The 24,248-nt window shown below is 52.3% G+C and overlaps 1 protein-coding gene across 4 annotated transcripts; it reads left to right on the top strand.

Annotated features, from left to right (window-relative positions):
- Nucleotides 1-468: 468 nt before the first annotated feature.
- LOC116835138 (ER degradation-enhancing alpha-mannosidase-like protein 3) lies at nt 469-22,744 on the top strand. Of its 4 annotated transcripts, XM_032797678.2 has the most exons (20): nt 469-544; nt 1,910-1,955; nt 3,893-3,993; nt 5,022-5,061; nt 7,853-7,965; nt 8,474-8,627; nt 9,355-9,489; nt 10,664-10,769; nt 11,215-11,312; nt 12,260-12,385; nt 13,675-13,758; nt 14,681-14,764; nt 15,337-15,461; nt 17,112-17,277; nt 18,176-18,327; nt 18,962-19,082; nt 19,524-19,712; nt 20,587-20,752; nt 21,298-21,486; nt 22,304-22,744. In XM_032797678.2, exons 2-20 carry the CDS (start codon nt 1,926-1,928, stop codon nt 22,396-22,398), a joined length of 2,274 nt encoding a protein of 757 aa, XP_032653569.1. In that variant the 5' UTR covers nt 469-544; nt 1,910-1,925; the 3' UTR covers nt 22,399-22,744. The 4 variants fall into 4 exon arrangements, with proteins under 4 accessions (XP_032653569.1, XP_032653570.1, XP_032653573.1 ...); XM_032797679.2 differs by lacking the exon at nt 19,524-19,712; XM_032797682.2 differs by lacking the exons at nt 20,587-20,752; nt 22,304-22,744.
- The last annotated feature ends 1,504 nt before the right edge of the window (nt 22,745-24,248 follow it).

The raw sequence follows: 24,248 nt of genomic DNA, 5'->3' as shown, positions 1-24,248 counted from the left end.
CAGCCTAGTGGCATGTAATGTGCACGCAGCGCGTGCAGTACTCTGCTCAGCCGTCTAGTAACATGCATACATGCAACCGGGTTTGCGGCTGCAGTGCCCTGGGAGCCTCCGGGTCCCTGCGGGCGCGGCCGGGGCTGCTGGTGCAGGTCCAATAGCTCCGCTCGGGCTGGCAGGACCGCGGGGGCGACGCCTCGGAACTACAGTTCCCAGCATTCCTCGCGCAGGAGGGTCCAGATGCCTTGCTGGGGCGCGGGGTCTGAGCCGGGCATGGCCGAGCGGCCCCGGCAGCGGCGCGGTCGCGGGCGGGCGGGGCGCGTTACGGGGTCACTAGCCCGCGGGCCGGGCGCAGCGCAGCGCGAGCGCAGCAGGCATGGCCGGGCGCGGGAGCGCGCAGCCGCCGCTGGGGGCAGGTCATTGCTGCTGCGCGGGGCGGAGGCGGAGTGGGCGGGGGCCTGGCTCGGGGGCCCCCCCTGGGCGTGCTGGTGGCCCTGCTGTGGGCGCCCCTCGCCGCGGGGGCGGGGGCGGCGGAGAAGAGCCGGCTCAGGTGAGCGCAGCGCCCGTGTCTGTCCGCCCCCCTCCCGAGGAGCTTGGAGCAGCCCCAGCCCGTCCCTGCCCCCCGGGGGCTGGTCCGCTTGGGTTCGCTTAGCCCCAGCGCCGGGTTTCCTGCTGCGGTAACTGCGGGGCTTTGGGGGCCGCTGAAAACCGCCCACCCAGGAGGGCTCCCCGGTGCCGGGAGATGTGCAGAACAGATGGTGTCTCCTCCTCTGCCCGCACCCAACACGGTTCAGGCTGGGTCCCACCCGCGTCCCCACGGCAAAACATACAGTGAAACAAATTGCGTTTGGGAAAGTTTGGTTTCCACCACCCACCGGTGAAAACTGTCTCAGGACGCAGGGGACAGGAGGGAGGTGCTGGTGTTTATGATACAAGCGTCCTGTTTGAGAAGTATTATTTCATCTTGGTAGCACAGGGAGATGCCGGTCAAGGATTAGGCTTCTGTTGTGCAAGGCGCTGTCCATAATTATGGCCATAATGAAAGACAGCCCCCGACCCGAAGAGCGTACAGTCGCAATAGATTTGCACCAGTGCTGTGTACGCCAGGAAAACCTGATCTAACTTGAAAATATATCCCTAATGAGCCTGACTGCAGCAGAGCAATTTAATATAACCCAGCACCAGGAAGACAGACAACTTAAAAACTCTCCCCTCCCCCGCCCCAGAAATCCACCCCTGCGCCCATTTTCTCATTGTCTAGGAGTGAGGCCTGGTCTACACTGGGGGAGGGGGAGGGGATCAATGTAAGACACGCAACTTCAGCTATGGGAATAGCGTAGCTGAAGTCGATGTATCTTATTCCGACTTACCTCCCGTCCTCACAGCATGGGATCGACGGCCACGGCTCCCCCTGTCTACTCCACTACCGCCACTCGCCCTGGTGGAGTTCCGGAGTCGTGTCGAGATGAGACGCGATATATCGATCCCCGATAAATCGATCGCTACCTGCCGATTTGGCAGGTAGTCTGGACGTACCCTAAGAGATGAGCTTTGTAGGGTGCCGTTGCTAAAAATGTGGATATGTCCATGTGAACCAAAAGATCTCACACTGGAACATCTTGTGCATTGTCTGCCCTGTCTAGACTCCCCTATGGAGAGCTGGCACCTTCTCTGCTAGGTACACAATTTAACCTAATGATGATAGTTGAAAAGGAACAGGACCAGTAATTTAACACTGACTTAATAAAATGCTCTAGAATAGATACAGGTCATCGATCGCTGCTGGATCGTTGTTGTTTCACCTGCTTTGAAACGGAAGTCACAGAGTTCTCGATTGATGGGGCTGCCCAGTGGCAGTGGCTGCAGCTCTGGGCTGGCTGAGCTTCCCATTGTCTCTCTGCTGTTTCCTTTCCAGGGACCAGGTTGTGGAGATGTTTGACCACGCGTACGGCAGCTACATGGTAACTTGTATTTTTATGTTGGTTCTTGCTCACATGTCTCTGGTCAAAACCCTGAGTCTTGTCTGTTCTTCTAACCCTGCTTACCCAGCTGCCTTCCCTGCTGCAGCATGTCAGGTAGCTTGGGGTGCTCTGCAACTGCAGAAAAAAATACAAGAGTCTCGCAATCTGACCAAAAATACCCTCTTTAAAACAGAAACACGGGGGAAGCAGCCCAGGTGCAGCAACCACTCACACCTCAACGCCCTTGAATTTACTCTCCACTTGGGGCTAGGCCATGGCCAAGCTGGGGACTGATGCTGAGTTGCTCCAACCCTGGGGTAGAGCTGGGAGGGGCTGTGTCTCCATTAGGATGGTATGGAGGAGTTTTGAGGGCAAAGACCCTTCCCTCCTCCTTTGGAGTGGTGTGTGCATGGCAGGAAGGACCAGACCCAGTGTCCCATTCCCTGGACTCTTGTATAGGGTATACAGGAGGCTGGAAAGCTGCTTGTATCCGCCAAGCACCATACCATGGCAGGGCTGCCCAGAGGATTGAGGGGGCCTGGGGCAAAGCAATTTCAGAGGCCCCTTCATAAAAAAAAGTTGCAATACTATAGAATACTGTATTCTTGTGGGGGGCACTGTGGGGCCCGGGGCCATGGGCAAATTGCCCGACTTGCCCCCGCCTGGGTGTCCCTGTACTATGGCCATGCACTGTCTGGTCTTTTCTGTTTCCAATCTAACCTTCAGAGGGTCACACTTGGCAAAAAAAAAAAAAAAAGAGCTGCCTTCATTACGAGAAATTCTCCCCCTCCCCCTATCCCTTCTGTAAATGAACGCTAAGGGTGTGCCTACCTTACAAGCGCAGCATCTGCATGGCTGCCGTGTAGAAGTATAGAGACTTTTTACAGCAGTGGAAGGGGGTCTCACTCACTGGTAAATCCAGGCCCCCAAGAGGCAGAAGCTAGGCTGATAGCAGACTTCTTCCATCGACCAACCTAGCAGTGTCTATGCTGTGGCTTAGGTTGGCTTACTTGCCTCTCTCAGGGAGTGACTTTTCACACCCCTGAGCGGCATAATGAGGTCAACCTATGTTTTAGGTGTAGAAGCTCCACCAAAGAAATTCCTGCATGGCACAGGCATTGGACAACATTCAGGTGCTGGCTGGAATCCACTGGACTCCAGGAGACGTGCAAATGGAGCAGGGAAACCTTCCTCATCTTATCCCTTGTGCAAAGAGTAGGGATAGCAGATAGTGGGCCGCTGTCCATCAGAACAAAGCGTAACTCTTGCTCGCTATGTGAGCTTCTGTGGCTGGCAAGAGCAGGCTAATTTTGTCCAGAATTCCAAATGTCCCCTCACCTAAATAGCTGTCCTGACCGTGAGAATTGCTTGGAGATGGGTATGATTGCATGGTGTAGCAGTCAGCATGAATTAGTGATCTGCATGCTATTCCTAGCTCTGCCACTAATAAGCTGTGTGTCACTCCGCATTCTGTAAAATGGGGCTAATCGTAACTAAAGAGCCAAATACTGAAATCCTCACCCCTGGTTTTCATTCGCTCCTAACATAGGCAAAATCCGACTGATGCTGAAAGTTTTGTCTGAGTAGGACCTCCGGGATTTCACTGGATGTTTGCAAAGCCCTTGACAGCCTTGGCTAGGTGCTTTAGATTGGCAAAGTATTAGCCCTCCTAGTGTAAGAGCTGGATGAACGCAGCACAGATCTAAGCAGCTGTTTGCATTGCTTCCCATGGCCTGGCTAGAGGTTAATAAGGCATGTGCATATCTGTAGAGCAAGGAACAAGCAGCCTAATACAAGAGGCATTTCTTCTGCAATGGGAATGGCAAGGGGCCTAGTTTACTTGAAAAGCAGCCCACTTTACAGTCTTCAGAGACTGTTTCCAAGTCCTAGATCTACCATCAACTGAGAATTTGTGGGATTTCCCCTCCCTTGTACAGAAACACGCATATCCTGCAGATGAGCTAATGCCTTTGAGTTGTCGGGGCCGAGTGCGCGGGATGGAGCCGAGTCGTGGGGATGTTGATGATGCGCTTGGCAAGTGAGTGTTCAAGATGGGTTCCTCCTCTTCCTCCTTTCGCATTACAGCCTGCGGAGCACCTGTTGGCCATAAGTGTCCTCTGATTCCTTTGCTACTGTGTGGGGGTTTTGTGGCTTTTGTGATTATATGTGTTAGAAAATAGGCCAGTGGTTAGGACAGCAAACTGGGAATCTGGGCTTCTGTTCCCAGCTCAGACACTTGGGCTCCCTGTGATATGTCACCAAGAGCTAACCACCTCACAGCACTGCCTCAGTTTCCCTACATGTAAAATGATGATGATATTTACTTCTCATGGGAGCTTTGAAGCTGAATTCATTAATATTTGAGAATTACTTTCAGATCTTCTGCTGGAAGGATCCTTAAGAGGGGGAAGTGGAGGTGCTATTTGTATTGCGAGTCTCAGCAATTAAAGTACATTTTTCCCCCTCATGATTAAGGAGAGATCGAATGAAAGCTGGTCCGGAAACAGTTTTTGTTTTTGAAAAAAATTCTGAGAATTTTTTTTCTGCACAATGTTTTTCATCAAAACAAAACCAGAAACAAAAAAGCAAAAATACAAATCTTCAGCAATCAGAAATATTTCAGGTTTGGCTGAAACTTTTGGTTTTTCAGTGAAAACCTGAAAAAAGTTGTTGAAAATAGATACTTAATGCAGAAATTTGTGTTTCGAGTGGAGAAACACCCCCCCCCCACACACACACCATTTCAATCCAAAGGGAAAAAATAAAAGTTGAGTAAAAATGTTGACCTACTCTAGCTAGAATATCATGGGTCAGATTTTCAGGACTCTCTGTAGATGAATATTTATACATCTAATTGCGTAGATAGTTGTTTGTCCATTTGTGTGCACTGTTGCAGCAACTGCAAAAAAAACCCACTTGTACAATTTGTGCCATTATTCATGCAAGTGCCAAGCTCAGAAAATCTGCCCCTTGGCGTGCGTTTTCAGCTAACCATTTGGTCTAATTCACTTTCAAAGACCTAATTTTCATCTGAATTTAAAATGTTCTTTTCATTTAAACCTGTAGGTTTTCCCTCACTCTAATTGACACTTTGGATACGCTTGTGGTAAGTCAGCAATCTGCTTCTCAGACCAGTTTATCCAGGGGTTGGCAGGTTTAGATCTGTTGAGCTGGATTTTAGTGGTGTCTGCATTTACAGGCATTGGTATCTGTCAACAGCAAGATTGAGTTCCGGCACAGAGGGGTTTCCATTTCATTCTTGTGTTGGACTGTACGTTCCCCTCTGCTGTTTTTGCCTCTTTTCAAGTGAGCTAAGAATTGACCTTAAAGTTGTAGGGCTTCTCTCACATTCTTGATGGACAAGTACAATTAAAGTATGCCTAGGATCAGGAGTAACTTGGGGCATCTTCAGTGGCGGTTAGAGTAGGGGGGACTTGGTTTCAATAGGACGCGGGAGGAAGTATTGTCTAGTGGCTGGAGCATTGTCAAGTGTTAGTGCACAAGACAGATTTGGCCCATGGCAGTTCATGCAAACTTTTGATTTTTCTCTCTACTCTCAGCCCACATGTCCTCCCTCCACCCCAGGCCTAGCTCATCCGAGTGCTAAACGAATCCAGCCATTGCAGGTGGCACTCAGCTGCACCCACTCCCAGGCTTTGCTTGGGTTTCTTCTCAGACCAGATCTTGGTTTATGCTTGCCAAAAGGCTATGGAACTCTGGGGCCAAACCTGCCCCAAACCTCAGGATTGTAATGAAACCCAGAACCACAGGATCAGCAAACCTTCATGCAGGTCTGTCCAGAACGCCTGGGTTCTCGTCCCAGTTTTGTTACTGACTGTCTAACCTTGGACAAGTCCCTTGACCCTAGCTTCCACCATTGCCCAAGGGGGATAAACAGTAGTGTTGTGTTGTTTTGTGTGCAGGCTTTAGTGTTTGTGCTTTATGTATTGCATGGAGATAAGAGCAGATAGTCTGTCTGCGTTTGAAAGCAATGCAGTTAAAGCCAGGAAACCTCTCATTTTAGCATGAGTGCTTCTTGCTTATGAAAGAAAATCTAATCAAAATGAAAAATGACCTTCCTGGACATGTTATGCTCTTTGGGACAAGGACTGTCTCTTAATATGTCTGGTGCCTTGCATGATGGGGCCCTGATCTCAGCTGAGACTTCTAGGTGCTACAGCCTAGATTCCCTGATTTTTCCCCTCCTCCCGCGCGCGTCTCTGTAATTTGTTAGTTTCTCGTATCCTCTTCTTTTCCTTCTCTGTTAATGCATCTTACTCTTTTCATTCTTTCCCCTAGTGATGAACAGAAAAATTAATGCCCGTTCATTCAAAACATGTTCCCGTGTTCAGTTAATTTTCTCTCCCAGAACCCCTTCTGGGGCCTAGGTTCAATGGTGATTGATTCAGTAGCGATCAATTCAGGGCATGCTTTCCTTTCTCTGCTTCTTTCTGTCTTCAGCTTGTTTTCCCCTTCATTATGTCCTGTTTATTTCCTTATCCTGTTGTCTATTCTATGATCCTGGGTTTATTTAGCTGCCTTAATCTATTCTTATTTGTGTCTGTGTGTGTGGCTTGTATTGCAGTAGGTCCTCGCCGCCTCAGACATGGATCAAGGTGCTATACAAACAGAGACCAGAAATACAGTGTCTGCCCCAAAGAGCTTGCAGTCATACTCCCTTCTTGGCCATGCTTTTCCAGAGCCCACAATGTCCGTCTGGCTGTGCTGCCCCTCCTATCCCTGCACACACTGGTATTGCCCACCTCGAGCATTAGAAAATCCTGAGTCAGGTCCTGTGAAATCCTGAGATTTTTAAAAGCACTCTAGCATAAAATGTGAGTTCTTATTCTTTGCCTTCTGGGTTTTAAACCTGTAGTGTGCACTCAGGCCATGGTTTGAAGCTGTTCTCCATGAGGGCTGAAAACTCTTCTCTAAATGAAGCTGAGATTCTGATGTGATCACTTGGATCCAGGATCTGAGGCTTTTTTTAAAAAACAAAACAAAATAACACATGGCAAATATTGGGAGACTCGCAATGAAATCATGAGTTGGCAGCCCGGGCGCCACTCGTATGCTTGCATAGGCCCTGCTCCTGCTACTGTTGGCAGTGCTGACCTGAGGTGCTCACATTGAGATAGTGAGCTGGAAAGCACATCTGAGGGGGAGGATGGCCTAGTGGTTAGGGTGCAAGCTTGGGACTTGGCAGACATGGGTTCAATTCTCTGCTCCTCCACAGACTGCCTGTGTGAGCTTGGACAAGCCTTTCTGTGCCTCATTTCCCCAAACAGCACTGCTTGCCTCTCAGGGGTCTGGGAGGTGGATACGGGGAGGAGGGCGGTGTACGGAAGTACCGAAAATAGCTAGATCTGCCAGGTTATGGGAAGATCCAGCTCTCCCTGAAACAATGTGTCTGAGTAGGTGATGCCGAGCTGGAATGTGACCAATCAGTAAATTGCTGTTGTGACTCTCATTTGTTTAGTACCCAGCAGTGTGCTGGGGGCTGTACACACCTCACAAGACCAGACTCTGCACCACAGACAACATGCAGCCAAAGCAGGGTTTTACCTTAGCTGAGGGGGAACAGTTGGATTGTTTTTTCAGGGGATGAGGGGAAGGTGGGTGTGCAGGGGGATTTGGCGGAGGAGGGTGTGTAGTGGACAGTCTCAGGGCAGATGTCCCAGGCACCCTTGTGGGAGAAAGGAATGAGGGGCCATGGAGGGCAGGGAACCTGAGCGCAGGGTCTGCAGAGGAGAGAGCTGGGTAGCCAGACAGGGGCTGTAAGCAGGCCCTGAAAGCCTGGAGAAGCAGAGGTGTTTGAAAGGGGAGGTGAAGGGCAGTGGGGCGGGCCCCACGTTGCTGAATCGAATCTCTTCTTTCCCGTGGCTCTGGCTGCCCAGGTCCTTAACAAGCTGGATGAGTTTGAGGACGCTGTGCGGAAGGTGGTCCTGGACGTGCGGCTGGACAACGATGTGGTGGTCTCTGTCTTTGAAACCAACATTCGTGTGCTGGGGTGAGGCCCAGGCAGGGGCAGGTGCCCCGGGCGCTGGTGGGCAGGGCCCCTTCTGCACTGTCCTTTAGAGCACAGAGCCAGTGCCAGTTCCCAAAGCTGTGCCTCCCCATCTGTCCCCTTCAGCTCAGTGCCTAGGCACATACTGCCCTCATGGGCTCTGTCACATGCTCTGCGGTGTGGCTGTTCGGTGCAGTGGCTCTGGGTGGCATCTGAGGGTACAGAAGCAGCTCCAAGGGAGAGGGGGAAGGCTCCTTGCTGTGTATGAACACTGGGTTCAGTGGGGATGGAGAGCGGGGTTATCACCACAGGCTTGGGGCCCCTGGCTCACCAGTGGGCCTGGGGGGGGAGTGGGCAGAGGGGCCCAGCTGGCCTAGCATCTCATCATCCCAGCAGAGGAAAGTGGGCGCCGAGCTCCTGAAATAGGCCGTCTGGGATCTCAACTTGCAGGGTCCCTCTGTGCAGCCTGACCCTGCTCTGCACTGCCCCTCTCCTGCTCTCTGTCCTGCAGGGGCCTGCTGGGGGGTCACATCATGGCCGATATGTTGAAGGCACAAAGCGTGCGGCTGCAGTGGTACAAGGGCGAGCTCCTGCACCTGGCCCGGGATTTAGGGTACCGTCTCTTGCCCGCTTTCAACACCACCAGCGGGCTGCCGTACCCCAGGGTAAGGGAGTGGCCGATCTGAGCCGGGACGAGGGGAGGCTTTCTGTGAACTGGCATGGACAGCCACAACAACACACCAATACAGTCTGCGGGGTCTGGAGCCACACGTGGGTCCCAGCGGGCTGTGTGCTTCCCCAGAGCCCCCGCTGAGTGCTTTCTGCCTTGACAAACCATTTCTCTGACTCAGATGCCCAGCAGGGCACTGGGAGTGAGAGCGGGGCTGACCCTTCTTGACAGCCCCACAGTCCCAGTGCATCTGAGTGACTGAAAGGGGTTCAAAGCTCGCTGTCAAGATGGCTCTGCATTGCCCTGGCCTGTTGCTTCTGGTCTGAGGCAACCAAGTTGCTTGCAGCCAGAGGGACCCCTGCATCCTGCTGCAGGAGGTAGAAATATTCCATGCGGCTTATGATGGGGAGAGGGGCACTTCCAGGTGGCTGTTTATAAGCCTTCCTGGCCTGTGTGGCTGATAAAGGTTTCCTGATCTTCTTGACAATAGGGCATGTGTGGCCCAATTTCTTGGCCAGAATACCCCTTTCCTTGCTGTGGTGCAATGTGCTGCATGCCAGCTGTTTGCTACCCTCCACCCCAGAGGTGGCTGCATTTTGGCAGTTGCTTTGTAAAGCACTGCAGGACAGAGCGCTGCACAAAAGTAGAATAACCTCATTGCTGCATGTGACAAGTATGAGGAAAAACATCCAGTGAAACTGAGAGAGCATCTCTCTATCCAGGTGAACCTGAGGTATGGGGTCCTGAGTCCGAACTCCCGGACAGGCACCGAGCTTGACACCTGCACGGCCTGCGCTGGCACCATGATTTTGGAGTTTGCTGCCCTCAGTCGCCTGACGCAAGAGACTGTTTTTGAAGTAAGTGGTTGAGAAGCTTGAGGGAAAAGCAAACAGCCGTGACAGGTTCCTGCCTCAGGATACCCTCTGGGCATACTTGGTGGAGTCCCTGGGGTTAGCTAATCCAGAATGTGGAGGGCCCTTCATTTCACAGTGCCTTGCCGTGGTCTGCACTGCTTCACTTGAACTTGCCCAGAGATTGGGCAAAGCCCCTCAGTGCCAGGAACCAGACACGCTCTGTCAAACCCTCCCCCTGCTGCTTATCCAGCCCTGTGCTTGAGTCCCTCACTCTCCGCCAGGTCCTATTTCACATGGCCACTGGAACCCACAGGCCCCGTGCCATCTGCATTCAGCCTAACGGAGCCCTCGTGCTGCCCGTCCATCTGCATGTCGGCAGGATCCCAGCCTGCCCTCCTCTACAGGCTAAATGGGGGTGGTGGGTGAGCAGTCCCACAACACCCCTACCTCAGTGACCAGATAGCACGTGTGAAAAATTGGGACCTGAGGGAGGACAATGGGTGGCGGGGGGTAATAGGCAGCCTATATAAGACAAAGCCCCTGGTATTGGGATGGTCCCGATAATATTGGGACAGCTGCTCACCCTCCCCTCACGCTGCTGGAATCTGAGGGATGGCTGGAAATGGAGTCCCTTGCCTGGTGCTGGTTGGTCCTGCGGGCAGCTGGGAGATGTAAAGCATCTGTCCAGGCAGGCAGCCCAGCGCAGAATTGGTCTGTGCTGCGCTCCCCCCCTGTCGGCGAGTGCTCTGCATGCCGCCCCAGTGCACCCTGCACAATTCAGCAACTGGCCCTTGCTTTGGCTAAGCAGTAGGAACATACGGGGGAGGGGAACAGTCTGGGCATGAAGGGGGAGATGATTCTATTTTATGTCTCTGCTTTTGAGTGGAACCTGAATGCATGGAATACAGGCTGGATTTATCCCCATGGGCTTGGGAAGTATTATCACACCCATTTTACAGGTGGGGAAACTGAGGCACGGCAACTTCTCTGAGGAATCAAGCCCTACAGTTAGTGCCAGAGCCCAAAGCTCCTGAGCCCTATTGCTGTCCCCTCGCTGTGTAGAGTGGGTCTTTTTAATAAGCGTAAGGAATGGCGTAGGAACAACTCCTGCCTGTTCCTGGGTAGAGGGGAGGGTGATATGGAGACATTGTGTTGTGTACATTCACTCCGCTCTCAGGACACCGCTCGGAGAGCGCTGGATGTTCTCTGGGAGAAGCGCCAGAAAGGGAACGACCTGGTGGGGACGGTCATCAACATTCACAATGGGGACTGGGTGCGGAGGGGTAAGTGAATCCCAGGCCCGGAGGGACACCGGTGTCGCCTGGCTGTCGAGATGTGCAGGCTGGTAACGCTGTGTGCTTTGGCGCAGTGGCAGGACTTGAGTTGTGCCGGAGTGCTTCAGAACCGACGTTCTACCACGTTTTTTGGGTGGTGGGAAACCAGAATAACCTCCTGGCAGCCCCAGAGCCAGTGCCCCCTGCTGGCTCTGGGCAGAGCTGTGTTTGGCAGAGTGCTGAAGGCGGGTGCCACTCGCCGTGCCCCGCCCTGGGAAGGGGAAGAATCCTCTCCCCACTGCCAGGACATAGCCAGAGATCTGCCTCGCTGACGGTTTGGCCAGCGCTGCCAGGGAGACACACAGGAGGCTGCAACGTTCTTCTCTTCTGGGATGCTGTGCAGGGGGGTTCTGGGTAAGGCTCTCATGCTTCCCTGCCTGTCACTCTCCCCTAGACAGCGGGGTCGGAGCTGGGATAGACTCGTACTACGAGTACCTGATGAAGGCGTATATACTCCTGGGGGATGACACCTACCTGGAGAGGTTCAACGCTGTAAGTACACAGGGTAACGCTCTGGAGAAATGGGGTCGATTGCCCATTGCTCCCTCGCCCCCTCTTCCATCTGAGAATCCATTTTGAAGGTGCGAGACCAACTTGACCCACCAATGAAAGACCCTCTGCCATGCAGCCTGTCTGCATTCGTTTCCATTCACAAGAGCGGCTGCTGATAGTTTCTGCTTTGCAATCAGTGGCAGCATGCCAGGGATGCTGCAGGTGGTAGGCCACCCTGGCACCTCCTCGCTTGGGTAGGAACTTGCGGCCAGTGCTGGGGGGGGAGGCGTATCGCTCTGCTGCCACTTTTTCCAGCAAGTGCCATTCATAGAATCATAGATTATTAGGGTTGGAAGGAACCTCAGGAGATCATCTAGTCCAACTCCCTGCTTAAAGCAGGACCAATCCCCAAATGGCCCTCTCAAGGACTGAACTCACAACCCTGGTTTTAGCAGACCAATGCTCAAACCACTGAGCTATCCCTCCCCCCATTTTTGGAGCCCGTTTCATTGACAGGATGCAGAGCTCAGTGTCCGTTCTGAGAGAGGTGGTGGGGAGGCTCATGCGGCAGTCGGAGCCTCTCCACAGTTAGCATAGGTGCTGCCAGCAAGTGCTCTTCCACTGGCTCATAAGGACTTGGTGGCAGAAATGATCCATGCTTGGCTGTTGGCCACAGGTGAATGTTTCTTCATACTGAGCGGGAGCCAGCCCTGCTTCGCCGTTTGAATTGTGAGAGCATGGACGACATGCCCACGGTGTCCCGTGACATGAGGCATGTATATCAGAGATGGTCCTAGATTCCCAAGTCCTCCACGGAGGAGCCTCCCTATTGAATTGTAAGACCTTTCTAAGCCCTCCCTACTCTGCTGCCCCCTGCTGTCTTACTGGGTTACAGAGCGCTCTGCCCTGCTGCTTGGATAACCGAGTTTGTGTCCATCTCTCTCTAGCATTATGTGGCCATAATGAAATACATCAGCCAGCCTCCCCTTCTGCTCAACGTCCATATGCACAACCCCACGATCAGCATCCGGAGCTGGATGGACTCCCTCTTGGCCTTCTTCCCCGGCCTCCAGGTACAGCTGCAGCCTGGGGCAGAATGGACTCGGCGGTGCTGTGTGGTGCTGCCAAGTAAATACTCGCTGTTGGTTTTAATGGGGCTGTGCTCAGATGCAGCCTGGCACAGCAAAGGGGCAGGGCTGTGATAGGTCGGTTAATATAAAAAGAGAGCGCTAGGCAGGGTCCTTCATCAGGGTCGGTGCCTTCACCCAATCGGCCTGCCTGAAATTAACTGACGGTTCTGCTCCTCAGCACTTGTACGGCCGTTAACTGATGCGTCCCGAGCCAGCGTTCTGTGCTCAGGTACATATCTGGCCTTGTTACCATAGCATGTGAGTGCCTTCCAGCCTCCCATGCCTCAGAGGGCAGAGCAGTGCTAGGATCCCCATTGTACAGATGGAGAACTGAGGCACAGCGAGGATAGGTGACTTGCCCAGGGTTACCCAAGAAGTCAGTGGCATGTAGCTGGGACTTGAATCCAGGTCTCCCAAATGGCAGGCTTGTGCCCTAACCACTTTTCCTTCCCTCCTAACCCTTGTGTTCCTGCAAAAGCTGGTCCTGGGGCCAGGCTTGGAGCTCTTTCAGACCTATGCTGCAAGCCAGCTCACTTGGTGAAATGTCTGTCTGTCAAACGCTCTGTCCCTGGCTGATCCAGTCAGCCTGGCTCGGGGCAGTGACCCAAGGTGAATCAGGGAAATGTGTCCGGCAGGACATAGATTGTGGGCAAGTTGAAGCTAAAATACCCACCCTCCTTCCCTCCTTCGTGTCCCATGGTTTGGGCTGGGAGGCAGCAGCAGGTATATTATGGCTGATGTGGGAGAGTTACAACCTTTATGTGAAATGAGCTGGTGGGGGCTCAATCCAGCTTCTGAGACTGTCTCTGCATCCATGTACCTGGCACTAATTATCTTCCTCCTTTTGTTGGCCTCTGGGTGGCAGAAGTGAGGCCAAAGAGCGAATGGGTCTAGACTGGAATCCTTTCTCACCCCTTAGCCCTGGTCTGTCCCCGAAGGGGTGAATCATATTGGTGGGTTAATGGGAGGGCAGCTTGCACAGCCTTTGCCTTGCTGTGTCTGCCCTGTGCACACCATACCAGCCAGCTAGCCGGCATCTTTGACTAGCACTAAATTCGCTAACACCCGTATGCCGGTGCTGTATACAAATCACCTCCTAGCCAGGCTCTTTCTTCTCCTCCTCTCACTGTTATGTGCCAGGAGCGTTTCTGGTGCCTTGCGATTGCCCCAAGGCCGTTCTTATCCCCCTGCTGTGCCCCAGGGAAACAAGGGGTTGTTTTGTCTGTCCCCAGGTGCTGAGGGGGGATTTGAAGCCCGCCATTGAGACGCACGAGATGCTGTACCAGGTCACCAAGCAGCACAAATTCCTCCCGGAGGTGAGTGAACAAGCTGCTTCCCCTTGTCACTGCGCTGTGATCCCGTCGGTCTCTGGGTGCGGGGAGCTGCTGTGAAGGGGGGGAAAATCCCTCCCTCGCTTCAGCCTCCCGTGTTCTCACCCTGTGTACCAGGCCCAGCATCCTTCCAGCTGCTGAGTGACCCCGTCACCGCGGCAGAGAGTGCCAGGGGTAGGATTATGAACCGTCGGGAAGTTCCCCGCTGGGGGCAGACGTATTCCAGGGATTGATGCCCCACGCTGCAGACTCTTAAGAACCTTCACCTGCGTTCTCTTTCTAGCTTCCGTGACCAGGGTTAGGGGCTGGATCCAATGCCTAGTGAAGTCAATAGATAGACTCCCATTGAAGTCTGTGAGCTTTTCAATATGGGTACAGAGACTCAAGGGTTTGCACCTTGAATCCTTTATATGGTCTTCATAGCTATGCTGCAACCGCTGCTCCTTCTGAGCTGGACCCTAGCACTCTCCTCCCAGCTCTCCAGGTTGAAATGCCTTTAGCTGCCAAAGCAAAATGCCCTATGTCGTTTCATGCTCTTCTCCCATCTCTGCACCTCACTAGCTCTCCAAGGCCAGATCCAAAGCTCGTGGAAGTCCATAGAAAACTTGTGCTGACTCCAGTGGCTTTGCATCAGGGCCCCTAGTCGGCAACATCTGAACTTGCCTTGTCTGTGTGAACCCTGCTCCAGCACACTAAAGGGTCTCGTGCCGTTTCAAATGGGAGTATTAGGGAACTCCTAGTGTGTGGGAGTAAGGTCCACGTTGCCATTTAGTGCCTGGTAAGCTAGTGTGCTGTAGACTTAGCGCGTGGCGAGCCAGGATGTAAGTCTCCCTGTCGACAAGCCCTCAGTGTCTCTGTTGTGAAAATGGCAGCTTGTATCTTAGTGTGTTCTCACCCTTCATTAAAGGCGTTCACGTCCGACTTTGCCGTGTACTGGGCCCAGCATCCTCTGCGGCCGGAGTTTGCCGAGAGTACCTACTTCCTGTACAAGGTTAGTCCCCTGCCGTGGCTTGGCTGAAAGTGGATGTGTTTAACTCCTCCAAAGAAGCAGCAGGACGGAGGGTGCCATCGCTCCCAGAGAGATGTAGCTGGTGGAGAGAAGAGCATGTGGTGGCAGCTCCTGGCTGATCAGTGACTTCATAGAATCATAGATTATTAGGGTTGGAAGGGACCTCAGAAGGTCATCTAGTCCAACCCTGTGCTCAAAGCAGGGCCAATCCCCAACTAAATCCCCAAATCCTTAAATGGCCCCCTCAAGGATTGAGCTCACAACCCTGGGTGTAGCAGGCCAATGCTCAAACCACTGAGCTCTCTCTCTTGCTCTTATTCCAGACTGACTTTCGAAGTCATTGTTGTAAAGCGGCTGGGGCGTGAGAGTTGGTCAGATCACTTAGTGGGCTGAGTGTTCATCATGGGGAGTGGAGATTTGGATCTCTTCATTTCCTTCCCCTGAGTGACTTGTCACGTCCATCTGTGAATGAGCCACCGTTTCCCTCGGACTTCACTATCCTGGGAAGAGAGTGTGTTGGTGGCCTGCTGAATTGCAGTTGTTTTCTCTCCAAGGCTACTCGAGACCCCTACTACCTCCAGGTGGGAAAGTCCATTGTAGAGAGCCTGAACGAGTATGCCCGGGTGGCCTGTGGCTTTGCGGCGGTGCAAGATGTACGGACGGGCCGACACGAGGACAGGTAGACCCCCTTCCTCTCTGGTCAGAGGGAAGCACTGTACGGGGTAGGGGGTAGGGCTAACCAGGAGTGGGATGGGCCAATGGGGAATTATGGGTGTGGAGCTGGTGTCTGGTATGGGACATCCTGGGTCCCGTGCAGTGGGGAATGGCTCAATGGGCTGTATCTTTGGGATCAGCTAATTGGAGCTGTGTGGGTGAGTCCCTGCATCTGTGCACCAATGACACGGAGGGCTGTCTACATGGGTTCCGATGCCGGACTGGAGCCTAATTCTCTTAGGTTTAATTCCCACCCCCAAAGTAGAGGGGGATGATGGTGGTTTTTCTTGACAGCGGAAAGACATTGCAGCCAGATCAGGGTACAAATCCTGCCTGACCCCCTGGCCACATACGCCAGTGGCTAACCTGAGCTGCCACCCACGCTGCTGTTTTGCGGTGCATGGCTTACACATGTATGTCTACCTGCACTGAGAATTACACCTGCCAGCTTCTGTCTAGACATAACCTTCGGGCTAGTCCACACTAGAAGTGCTGCATCATACAGCTGCGCTGCTGGAGTGCGTCTGGTGAAGACGCTCTAAGCAGATGGGAGAGCGCTCTTCTGTCGGCATAGCTCTGTCTACACTGAGCGCCGTCGCTCCGGAGTGTGGCGTACTCTTGCCCCTGAGCGACGTACATTCTACCCAAGTAAGGGGTAGTCTAGACAAGCCCTTAGAATGCTACCAACAAACCCCATCACCAGCAGTAAAGCCACCCAGCACAGGAACACCCTATTGGTCTCAGAGCTGTTCTGATTGATCTCTGATGTGGAGGGAAATCAGGGGACTTCCCTCCTAGCCTGGCTAGTCAGGGACCACTTAGTTATTAATACCGACTTGCGCGGTGCGTGTGGGGATGGTGCAGTGTGTGAGTCCACTGTGCCCTCACCAGTGACCATGTTACTGCCCTGCGAAGGACGTGTTTAAATCCATATCCAGCTTGTGCAAAGCTGGAACAGAACTGGCTTGCTGTGCAGCTGTGCTGAACTGAATTTGGCCAAACCACGTTAATCTTCTGGAGTCTCTCAGGCTTATCTGAAGATCAAAACCTCCATCCTCCTCTCCACGCAATTCCATGGGGCACCCTAGTTTAATGAAAGCGATCTTTCTAGCACCGTGAGCTTACGCAGTGCTTCGCTGACATAAAGATGCAGCCTTTTATCTTAAAGAGTGCGTGGTCTAAATCTAATGACTGATGCAGGGAAGCCAACAGACGGGGGGGACCATGGTAGCACGCGGGTCGGAATCTCTCCTGGAGCTAAGTAATCCTCACTCAATTCTGAGCCATGTTGGATCGAGAGGAAATCTAGTCCCCCTGTGTGTTCTCTGTCTGCAGTGGACATAGGAATACCATCTCCGGGGGTGGGGGTGGCGGGGGTTGCTGTATGAAGTGACAAGGTAGCATTTCCTCAGCAGCGATGTGAGTCTTGAAGGTAGAGGGAGACCACAGAGGTTGCTTCTCCCGGCCATCTCAAGACAGGGCAGAGCAAAGAGGAGTGATGTGATCTGCCAGAGATTTTTAGGGATGTGAATAAATCTTGACAGACTCTTTCAATTCTTGCTGCCTCAGTCTCAGCAGGCCCAGCCTCTCACACCTGTCTCTCTTTGTCATGCAGGATGGACTCCTTTTTCCTGGCTGAGATGTTTAAGTACCTCTACTTGCTTTTCTCTGAGAAGCGAGATCTGCCTCTAGACATTGACGATTACATCTTCACCACCGAGGCCCACCTGCTGCCCTTGTCCCTCGCCACCGCCCGGCCCCCCTGCCCCAGGAACATGACTGTACGTCAGCTGTAGGCTTTCTTAAGGGTGCCCGGGGCATGTTTAGCTTCACAGCAGCTTATGACTTCCAGGGCACATGACTGTTCTCAGAGGAGGAGGTCAACTTGGCTGGTAATTTTTCAAGGTTTAAACCCAGCTGTGTTGGGTCCCAGCCTGAGAGAGAAGGAATTTCCAATGGGAGTTGGGCCCCTGAATCCCTCAGGCAGCTTACTGCTGAATCTAGTTTTATTTTTAAAACATGGTCGGTGTTGCTATGAAACGTTGGGGTGGGGGGACTGGTGTATGTGCAGCCAGAGCTTCCCTCCCCTGCCACAGAGGCATAATACCACTGAGTTCTTCGTATCTAGCGCTCTTCCTCAGCAGATCCCAACGTGTTGGACAAAGCAGGTCAGTATCATTCTCCCTCTCTAACAGAGGAGGAAGCTGAGGCATGGGAACGGGAAGTGATTCGCCCAAGATTACCCGGCAAACAAGTGGCAGGGCTGGGAATAGAACCCAGGTTTCCTTAGTCCCTGTCTGGTGTCTTAACGGTAGGCCATGCTGGGCCTCCACAGCTAGCAGCCAGGAGGATCTGTACAGCTTGAACTAAACCGCCAAGAGACTCGTATCCTCTGTGAATGGGGCACTGGGATGGGGGGGGGACACGACACTCACTGACCAGTGAGTTCCACATGCATCCAACTTGCCTGAGCTCATCTGACGTTGGGTTTTTAATGGATTTTCAGAACTAGGAGGGACAAGCCACAGGCCTTGAGGTGGTCACTGGAGTGGCTGAGCGGCTCTGCTAGTCCCTTGCTGAGTGTTAGAGGATAAAGTCAGTGCTGGGCCGTTGTTCACCCAAACCCAGGGGGCTGCACAAGAGGAGAGAAGAAATTGATCCCTGTCTCTTTCACTGTAGATGTTTCGCAGGGGCCATGGAGAGGAGATTTTTACCCGTTCTTGCCCCAGCACACAGACTCTCTTCCCCAATAACCCAACCTTCACCCGCACCATCCGGGATGCCCACAAGCAGCTGCTGCAACCAGGAGCAGAGCGCCTGGCACTCTTCAGGTGAGTGGCAACCCCTATGTAACTCCTATGGGCTTTTGTCGATTCCTAAATTCCAGGGCCAGAAGGGACCATTGTGATCATTTAAGTATCAGAGGGGTCGCCGTGTTAGTCTGGATCTGTAAAAGCAACAAAGAGTCCTGTGGCACCTTATAGACTAACAGACGTATTGGAGCATGAGCTTTCGTGGATGAATACCCACTTTGTCGGTATTCACTCATGAAAGCTCATGCTCCAATACATCTGTTAGTCTATAAGATGCCACAGGACTCTGCTGCTGTGATCATTTAGTCTGACCTGCATAATGCCAGCCCTAGGACTTCCCGCTGTGCAATCCTGCTTCAAGCCCAATAGCTGCGTTTGCACTAGAGCAGGTCTTTTAGGAAAACCCGATCTTGGTTTTAAAAATTGCCAGTGCTGGAGAATCCACCATGCCTCTTGGTAATGGGGTCCATTGGCTAATCCCACTCACCCTTAAAAATTTGCACCCTATTTCCAGCTTGAATTTGTCTAGCTTCAACTTCCAGATGTTGTATTTTGTTAGATCTTTGTCTGCTGGAGCCTGGGCTTGCATTGTTCCGGGCTGGGTTGTGTTGCTGTCACCTTGACTCTGATGGCAGGTCCTGGTCTCCCTCAGGGGGATTGAGTTCCCTCTCCATGACACCAGGATGGAGCCCTTGGAGATCCTGAAGAACATGGGACTGACCCTGCTCCCCCTGGGTGACAGGAGCGTGCAGCTGACGGGCATCCGACACAAGGTGAGTGCTCCGTGCGTGGCTGACGTGCTCTGCCTGCTGCTGGTCACTTCGGAAGGCCACTGTGAGAATTCCTGGCACGGTTCCTCCAAGTGGCCAAGTTTCTGCAGCTCTCTTGGTGGTCGCGTAAGTCAAGCTTCCAAGTGCTTTGTCCATCCCTGCCATGTAGGGTTGTTTTCCTCCAAGAGCTCTAACACACATATGCTAATTAAATCTCTTGCTGGCCCTGGGGGATATGTGAGGAGGGGGAGCTGAGCTGGAGTGGGGCAGAATGAGCCTGTGGCACAGTACCCTGTTTGTGCTGTGATACAGTCCTGCCCTAGCACCTCCCCTGGCTCTACACTGTAATTTGTAGGGTGGACGGAGCGCCGACCGGTGCTGCTAGCTTGGTTATTCTGACTCTAGCCTGCCCGAGCCCGTACAGTGCTGTCTCTCCCTCCGCAGCAAGAAGCTTCTCCCTTGGGGCTCTTCAGCCTGAAATTCATCACGGAGCTGGTCGACCCGCCTGCAGGAGAGCAGCCAGGCATCTCCCCGCTGGCTGTCCAAGTTATCTCTCCCCCCTTTTTTGGGAGAGTGGTACTCACCGCGGGACCAGCCCAGTTTGGAATGGACCTGACCAAACAGGAGCACGGGGTGGGTGACTCTTTCACTGCTAATAGCTGGGTCAGCAGGATTGTCTTAACTGTTCCTGCTTCTCCTTGCTGGGCCATGGAGCCGAGGGACTGGAAGCCCAGTCCGCGTGCCAGCTGAGCCTGGCTTTCTGCGCATTCCCTGAACAATTTTCCAAATGGTTTGCTTTGCCTGTTCGCTATTGGTGCTCTGTGATTGGTCACCAAATCACATGGCCTGGTTTCTGCTCCTGGATTGGATGACTATTTAAAAAAAATCAAGAGAAAAAAATAGATCAAACTTCTGGGCAGAATTTTTAAAACAAAGCAACATTCCTGCTCCAAGGAGTGAAACCTGCAGGCCGTGATTGGAGACTGGGAATCGTTTCGGGTGGCTGGAATTGCTCTTTGGGTTCATTTTAATAGCCTGCAGAGGCTGCAACCTGGGCTTGTCTCTGTGAACCTGTGCTAAGGAGAAGCCAGGCCCCACTGCATGATGCAAACAGTTTTGGGACCTGGCAGGATGGTACCGGGGGGTGGGAGAGGATGCACGGAGATTGAAGCTAGCCTGGGGGTCTTGGCTATGCCGTGCAAGGTGTATACACCCCTTACTTCAGCTGTTTGCTGCCTCCACAGTGGTAAATGCATCCTGTCTTACCAGAAAGGGATGAAGTAGGGCTCCTACACAGCAAGCTGACTGGTGCATCTCACACCACTCCTGAGCCTCAGTATCCCCAGGGAATTTGAACAGGCCCAGTACTTACTGGTACTGAAATAGCCCCTTGTTAGAGATGATTTGTATTGCCTGTGAGCCCTGGTTGCAGACCAGCCCTCGCTGCGCTAGGTGCGGTACAAACTGGCCTTGCTGGAAGTGCTTCCCTGTGTGTGTGTCACTGCAGGTGAAAGGAAGCTTAGTGCTGAGTGAACCTTACCAGGCCTGTGCAGCAATCAGCAACTGGAAGGAGGTGCAAGGGAAAATGGCACTGGCCCAGAGAGGCGAATGCATGTTTGCCACCAAAGCCAGGAATTTGCAGGAAGCAGGAGCCTCGGGGGTGATTTTCATCGGTGAGTCTCGAGCACTGTTATTAGCCTGTTTTGGGGGCTTGTCCTGCTACCGAAGCAGCGCAGGAGTGGGAGGGGGCTGGGAGACGGTGGCCATTCTGATGCGGTCATGGAAATGACTGGGAGCAAAGGCTCGTCTCGTCCTAGGGGCTGGGAGCTGGGGCTTGCACCAGAAGAGCATTGGGCACCTTTAGTGTCTGTTTATTGCGAAACCCTTGGGGAAAGCTTACCGAGGTACCATGTATACCTGTCCTTCAGTGTAAAGAAAAGTACTGCAGGCTTGTGGCTTATGGGGGCAGGAATTGCAGTTACCTTCAGCATCTGAGCCCCATTTCCTTCCCACTCCCCCGCCCCGGTCAGTAACCTGTACAGTACAAGTAAGAACAAGTGACCTCCAGTTGTCCTACCGGCATGAAATTGTGGGTCAGACCAAACCTGCCCCGTAAGTAGCAGCACATCAGTACAGTGCATGGAGTGTGACTATGTCCAAGTAAGAGAATGCGCCCAGCTCTGACCCTGAAACGGGCTCTCTTATTCCCTCTCTCTAGACAATGCTGAAGGCAGCTGCAGTGAGGAGATGGTTCTGTTCCAGATGGTGGGCGACGGAAGTACCGGTAACATAGTCATCCCTCTTGTCTTCCTCTTCCAAAAGGAGGGGCAAGTCCTTTTAGATGCACTGTCCCAGCATCGCAATGTGGATGTGCTGCTGGCCACTAAACCCATGTTCCTAGGTGAAGGTAAGAGGAACCAAACCGTAGTGGGAGCTGAGAACTGGCTGGGATGAAAGAGGAGATTGAATTAAGAGCAAAAGCACTTTGGAGCCAGCTGATTCCCCAGTTACTACAAACAGGGACAGTTTGCTGGATTTTGAGTTGGGCTCTTCCTCATTTCGGGGGGGGGGACGGTTTTGTTAATGAGCGGTATTATAACAGACGTGATCTTGGGAAGACCAAGATCGAATGCCTGGAAGTAGAACTAGCCAGATTCTTGGGAGAAATAACGTAAACTTTACCAGTAAGGGTAGGTCACCTTTAGGACAAGGGGAGGCAGGGGGGATTGGTTTTTTTTTTTCAGTCAAGATTGAATGTCTTTCCGAGAGAGAGACTCTAGTTCTGTGGTTTTCAACCTTTGGGGCTCAGGCCTTTGTTGATGGCCTGCGGCAACCCACCCAGTGACTAGGTCGAGGAGAGGGAGGGTATCAGGTTCTGGGGGGTGGGGCGGGGGAAGAGCTGGTGCATGGAGGTGCAATGCCCCTCAGTGCTGCTGGGACCCTGTGCCAGGACCCTTTGATGCATTCTGGTTTTACCGGTTTTGGGACATGACACCCTGTTCTGGTTCATCCACTAACTATTAGAATCAGTGGGTAAGATTATGCAGGAGGGCAGACTAGAGGATAGTCCCCTCTGCCCTTCACATTGATCGTTTGGCTTCAAAGGCACTGTAGGTATTCAGAAATGGGTTCGCACCAGGGCTGGTACTGGATTGAGAGCCACACTGAACAGCTCCCATCTGTCCTTCGAAAACCCTCCACCTTTAACTGTTCTGAATTTCTAGAAAAAACAGACCAGCCGTTGTCTGCAAGTCAGTTGCACGAGGCAGCCACAGAGATCCGCACCACGATGGTGACAAGTGCTCCAGACCAAGCATGAGTGGAGGCTGTTTCTCCTGCTCTCCAGGAGCTAGAAGCCAGCTGTCCTGTCCCCCCTGTGGAAGCTGCTCCTAGAGCATGGAAAAAGTGGAAGTGTTGCACTCCTACTGTTTACTGCAGCGCTCGAGTCACAGTTTGCAGAGTGGAAACTCAGTTGCCAAAAACCTCAGGAACTTTCATGTTTGTAATTTGGAGGAAGGGAAAAGTGGCATTTAGCTGCTAGCCAGAGTGCAAGTGAAGCATGACCGTAGCGTCTCCATTTTTTTTTTTAACAACACTTGTGCCAACCGTCTCGGTGATGCTAAGGGCCGATGTGTGTGTTTGAAATAGAAAGATGTTGCTCACTGTTGGTTTGTTAATGTGCAAGTGACAGGGTTTCTGAGGTGAGTTTCAGCTGTAGCCTTTTCTTTGATCTTACTGCAAACAAAGAGCCTGGGCTTTTGAACCAAAGAAGCTCAGACTAGCCCGGCTTTAACTTTCTCTGTCTGCATCATTTTCAAGTGACAGGCTATGCTCTGCCGTCTCTATGGTACTTCAAAGTGGAAATCTTCACCTAGAAATCCCACTGGCCTCTGCAACAAGTGTCAAGGCTCACTACTGCATGTATAAACATTAGGCATTAAATTGCCTGCTTGGCTTTTAAAAGCCTAATTGAAATTTTACAAGCCTTTAGGACCTGCTGTGGTTGAACCCAAACCTGTAGCACAACTCAGTTGGCTGTATGAAAGCGAGGAATTGGGAACTTGGCCAGCTGGAAGACCAAATCTACACCTGAGAACTGGTCTAAATTAGGCTTGGCAATTTGTTACAGCTGACCTGAGGTGCCTTTCTACTACCATCTGGTACTGACTAATGGGGGGGAGGGGAGGAAGAGATTGCATCCATCACTATGTGCATCAAACTTCCTCCCGAAGGAGGAAACAATTCACTGCACTGCCACTGAAATTCTATGACAGATGTAGTGGTAAAAACTTGTATAAACTTTCTCCTCCGATCCCTTCTGGGAAGAGATGCCTGAGAGTTCCATTTTTGTACTGGAGTTTAAAGGCCGTTTGAAAACTTTTCTACCGCCACTTATTGCAGGGCCCTGCTTGGTTAGGGGGCGGCCGAGAGACGCAATCTTCTCTCGCACTGGGCCTCTGAAATCTGCACTTTCCTTTCCGTTTTTAATGGGAGTCATACTTGAGCCCTGTAATTTCAGGCACACAATGGAGAAGTGATGTTGCAAAGGAACTGGCCTCAGCTGCCAGCTGGTGTGAGTAAATTAAATTAACCAGTCCTCATATGGGCCCTTTCAATAGAACTTGGTGTCTTGTGCACAAACCCTAAACCAAAAGCAGGGGGTCAGGACTTGTCTACTGGCCAGCCTTCTTCCTGAGAACTTGTTTGAGTTTTAAACCTAGCCCAAGCCCTGGGCTGCTAGCTGGTAACCAGAAAGGGAAACTGATGAGTTTCTTTTCACTGCGCCCCGGCTGAGTGAAGTGGGAAACCAGTGACTCCCCAACCTCAGTGGTCAAGCACTCTGAGCGAAACATTGGCTTAAACGCCAGGTAGCACAGACAAGGTTTCTGCCCCCTTCCCTATTGCAAAGGAAGCGCTTGTACTGTTCTGTGAAACCAGACCACAGGGTATTGGCATATAACTGAGTGGGAAAATGAGGCCCTTACGGTAACAGACCAGCTTTTAAAGTTCTCATTGCAGAACACCAAGCTGACCAGCAGGGTTAAGTCAAGTCAAATGTTTGTATTGCATACACAGACCTGATGCCTGCCATCTTTATACAAAATGACCAGCATATCATGTAGAGGGCAGGCTAAGAATGCAAATTATACAAATAATAGTAAGAGGAGA

Source organism: Chelonoidis abingdonii, chromosome 24, assembly GCF_003597395.2.
Source record: "Chelonoidis abingdonii isolate Lonesome George chromosome 24, CheloAbing_2.0, whole genome shotgun sequence".
Lineage (NCBI taxonomy): Eukaryota > Metazoa > Chordata > Testudines > Testudinidae > Chelonoidis > Chelonoidis abingdonii.
Note: the sequence above shows the minus strand (reverse complement) of the source record. Positions and strands in the feature narration are given on the sequence as shown.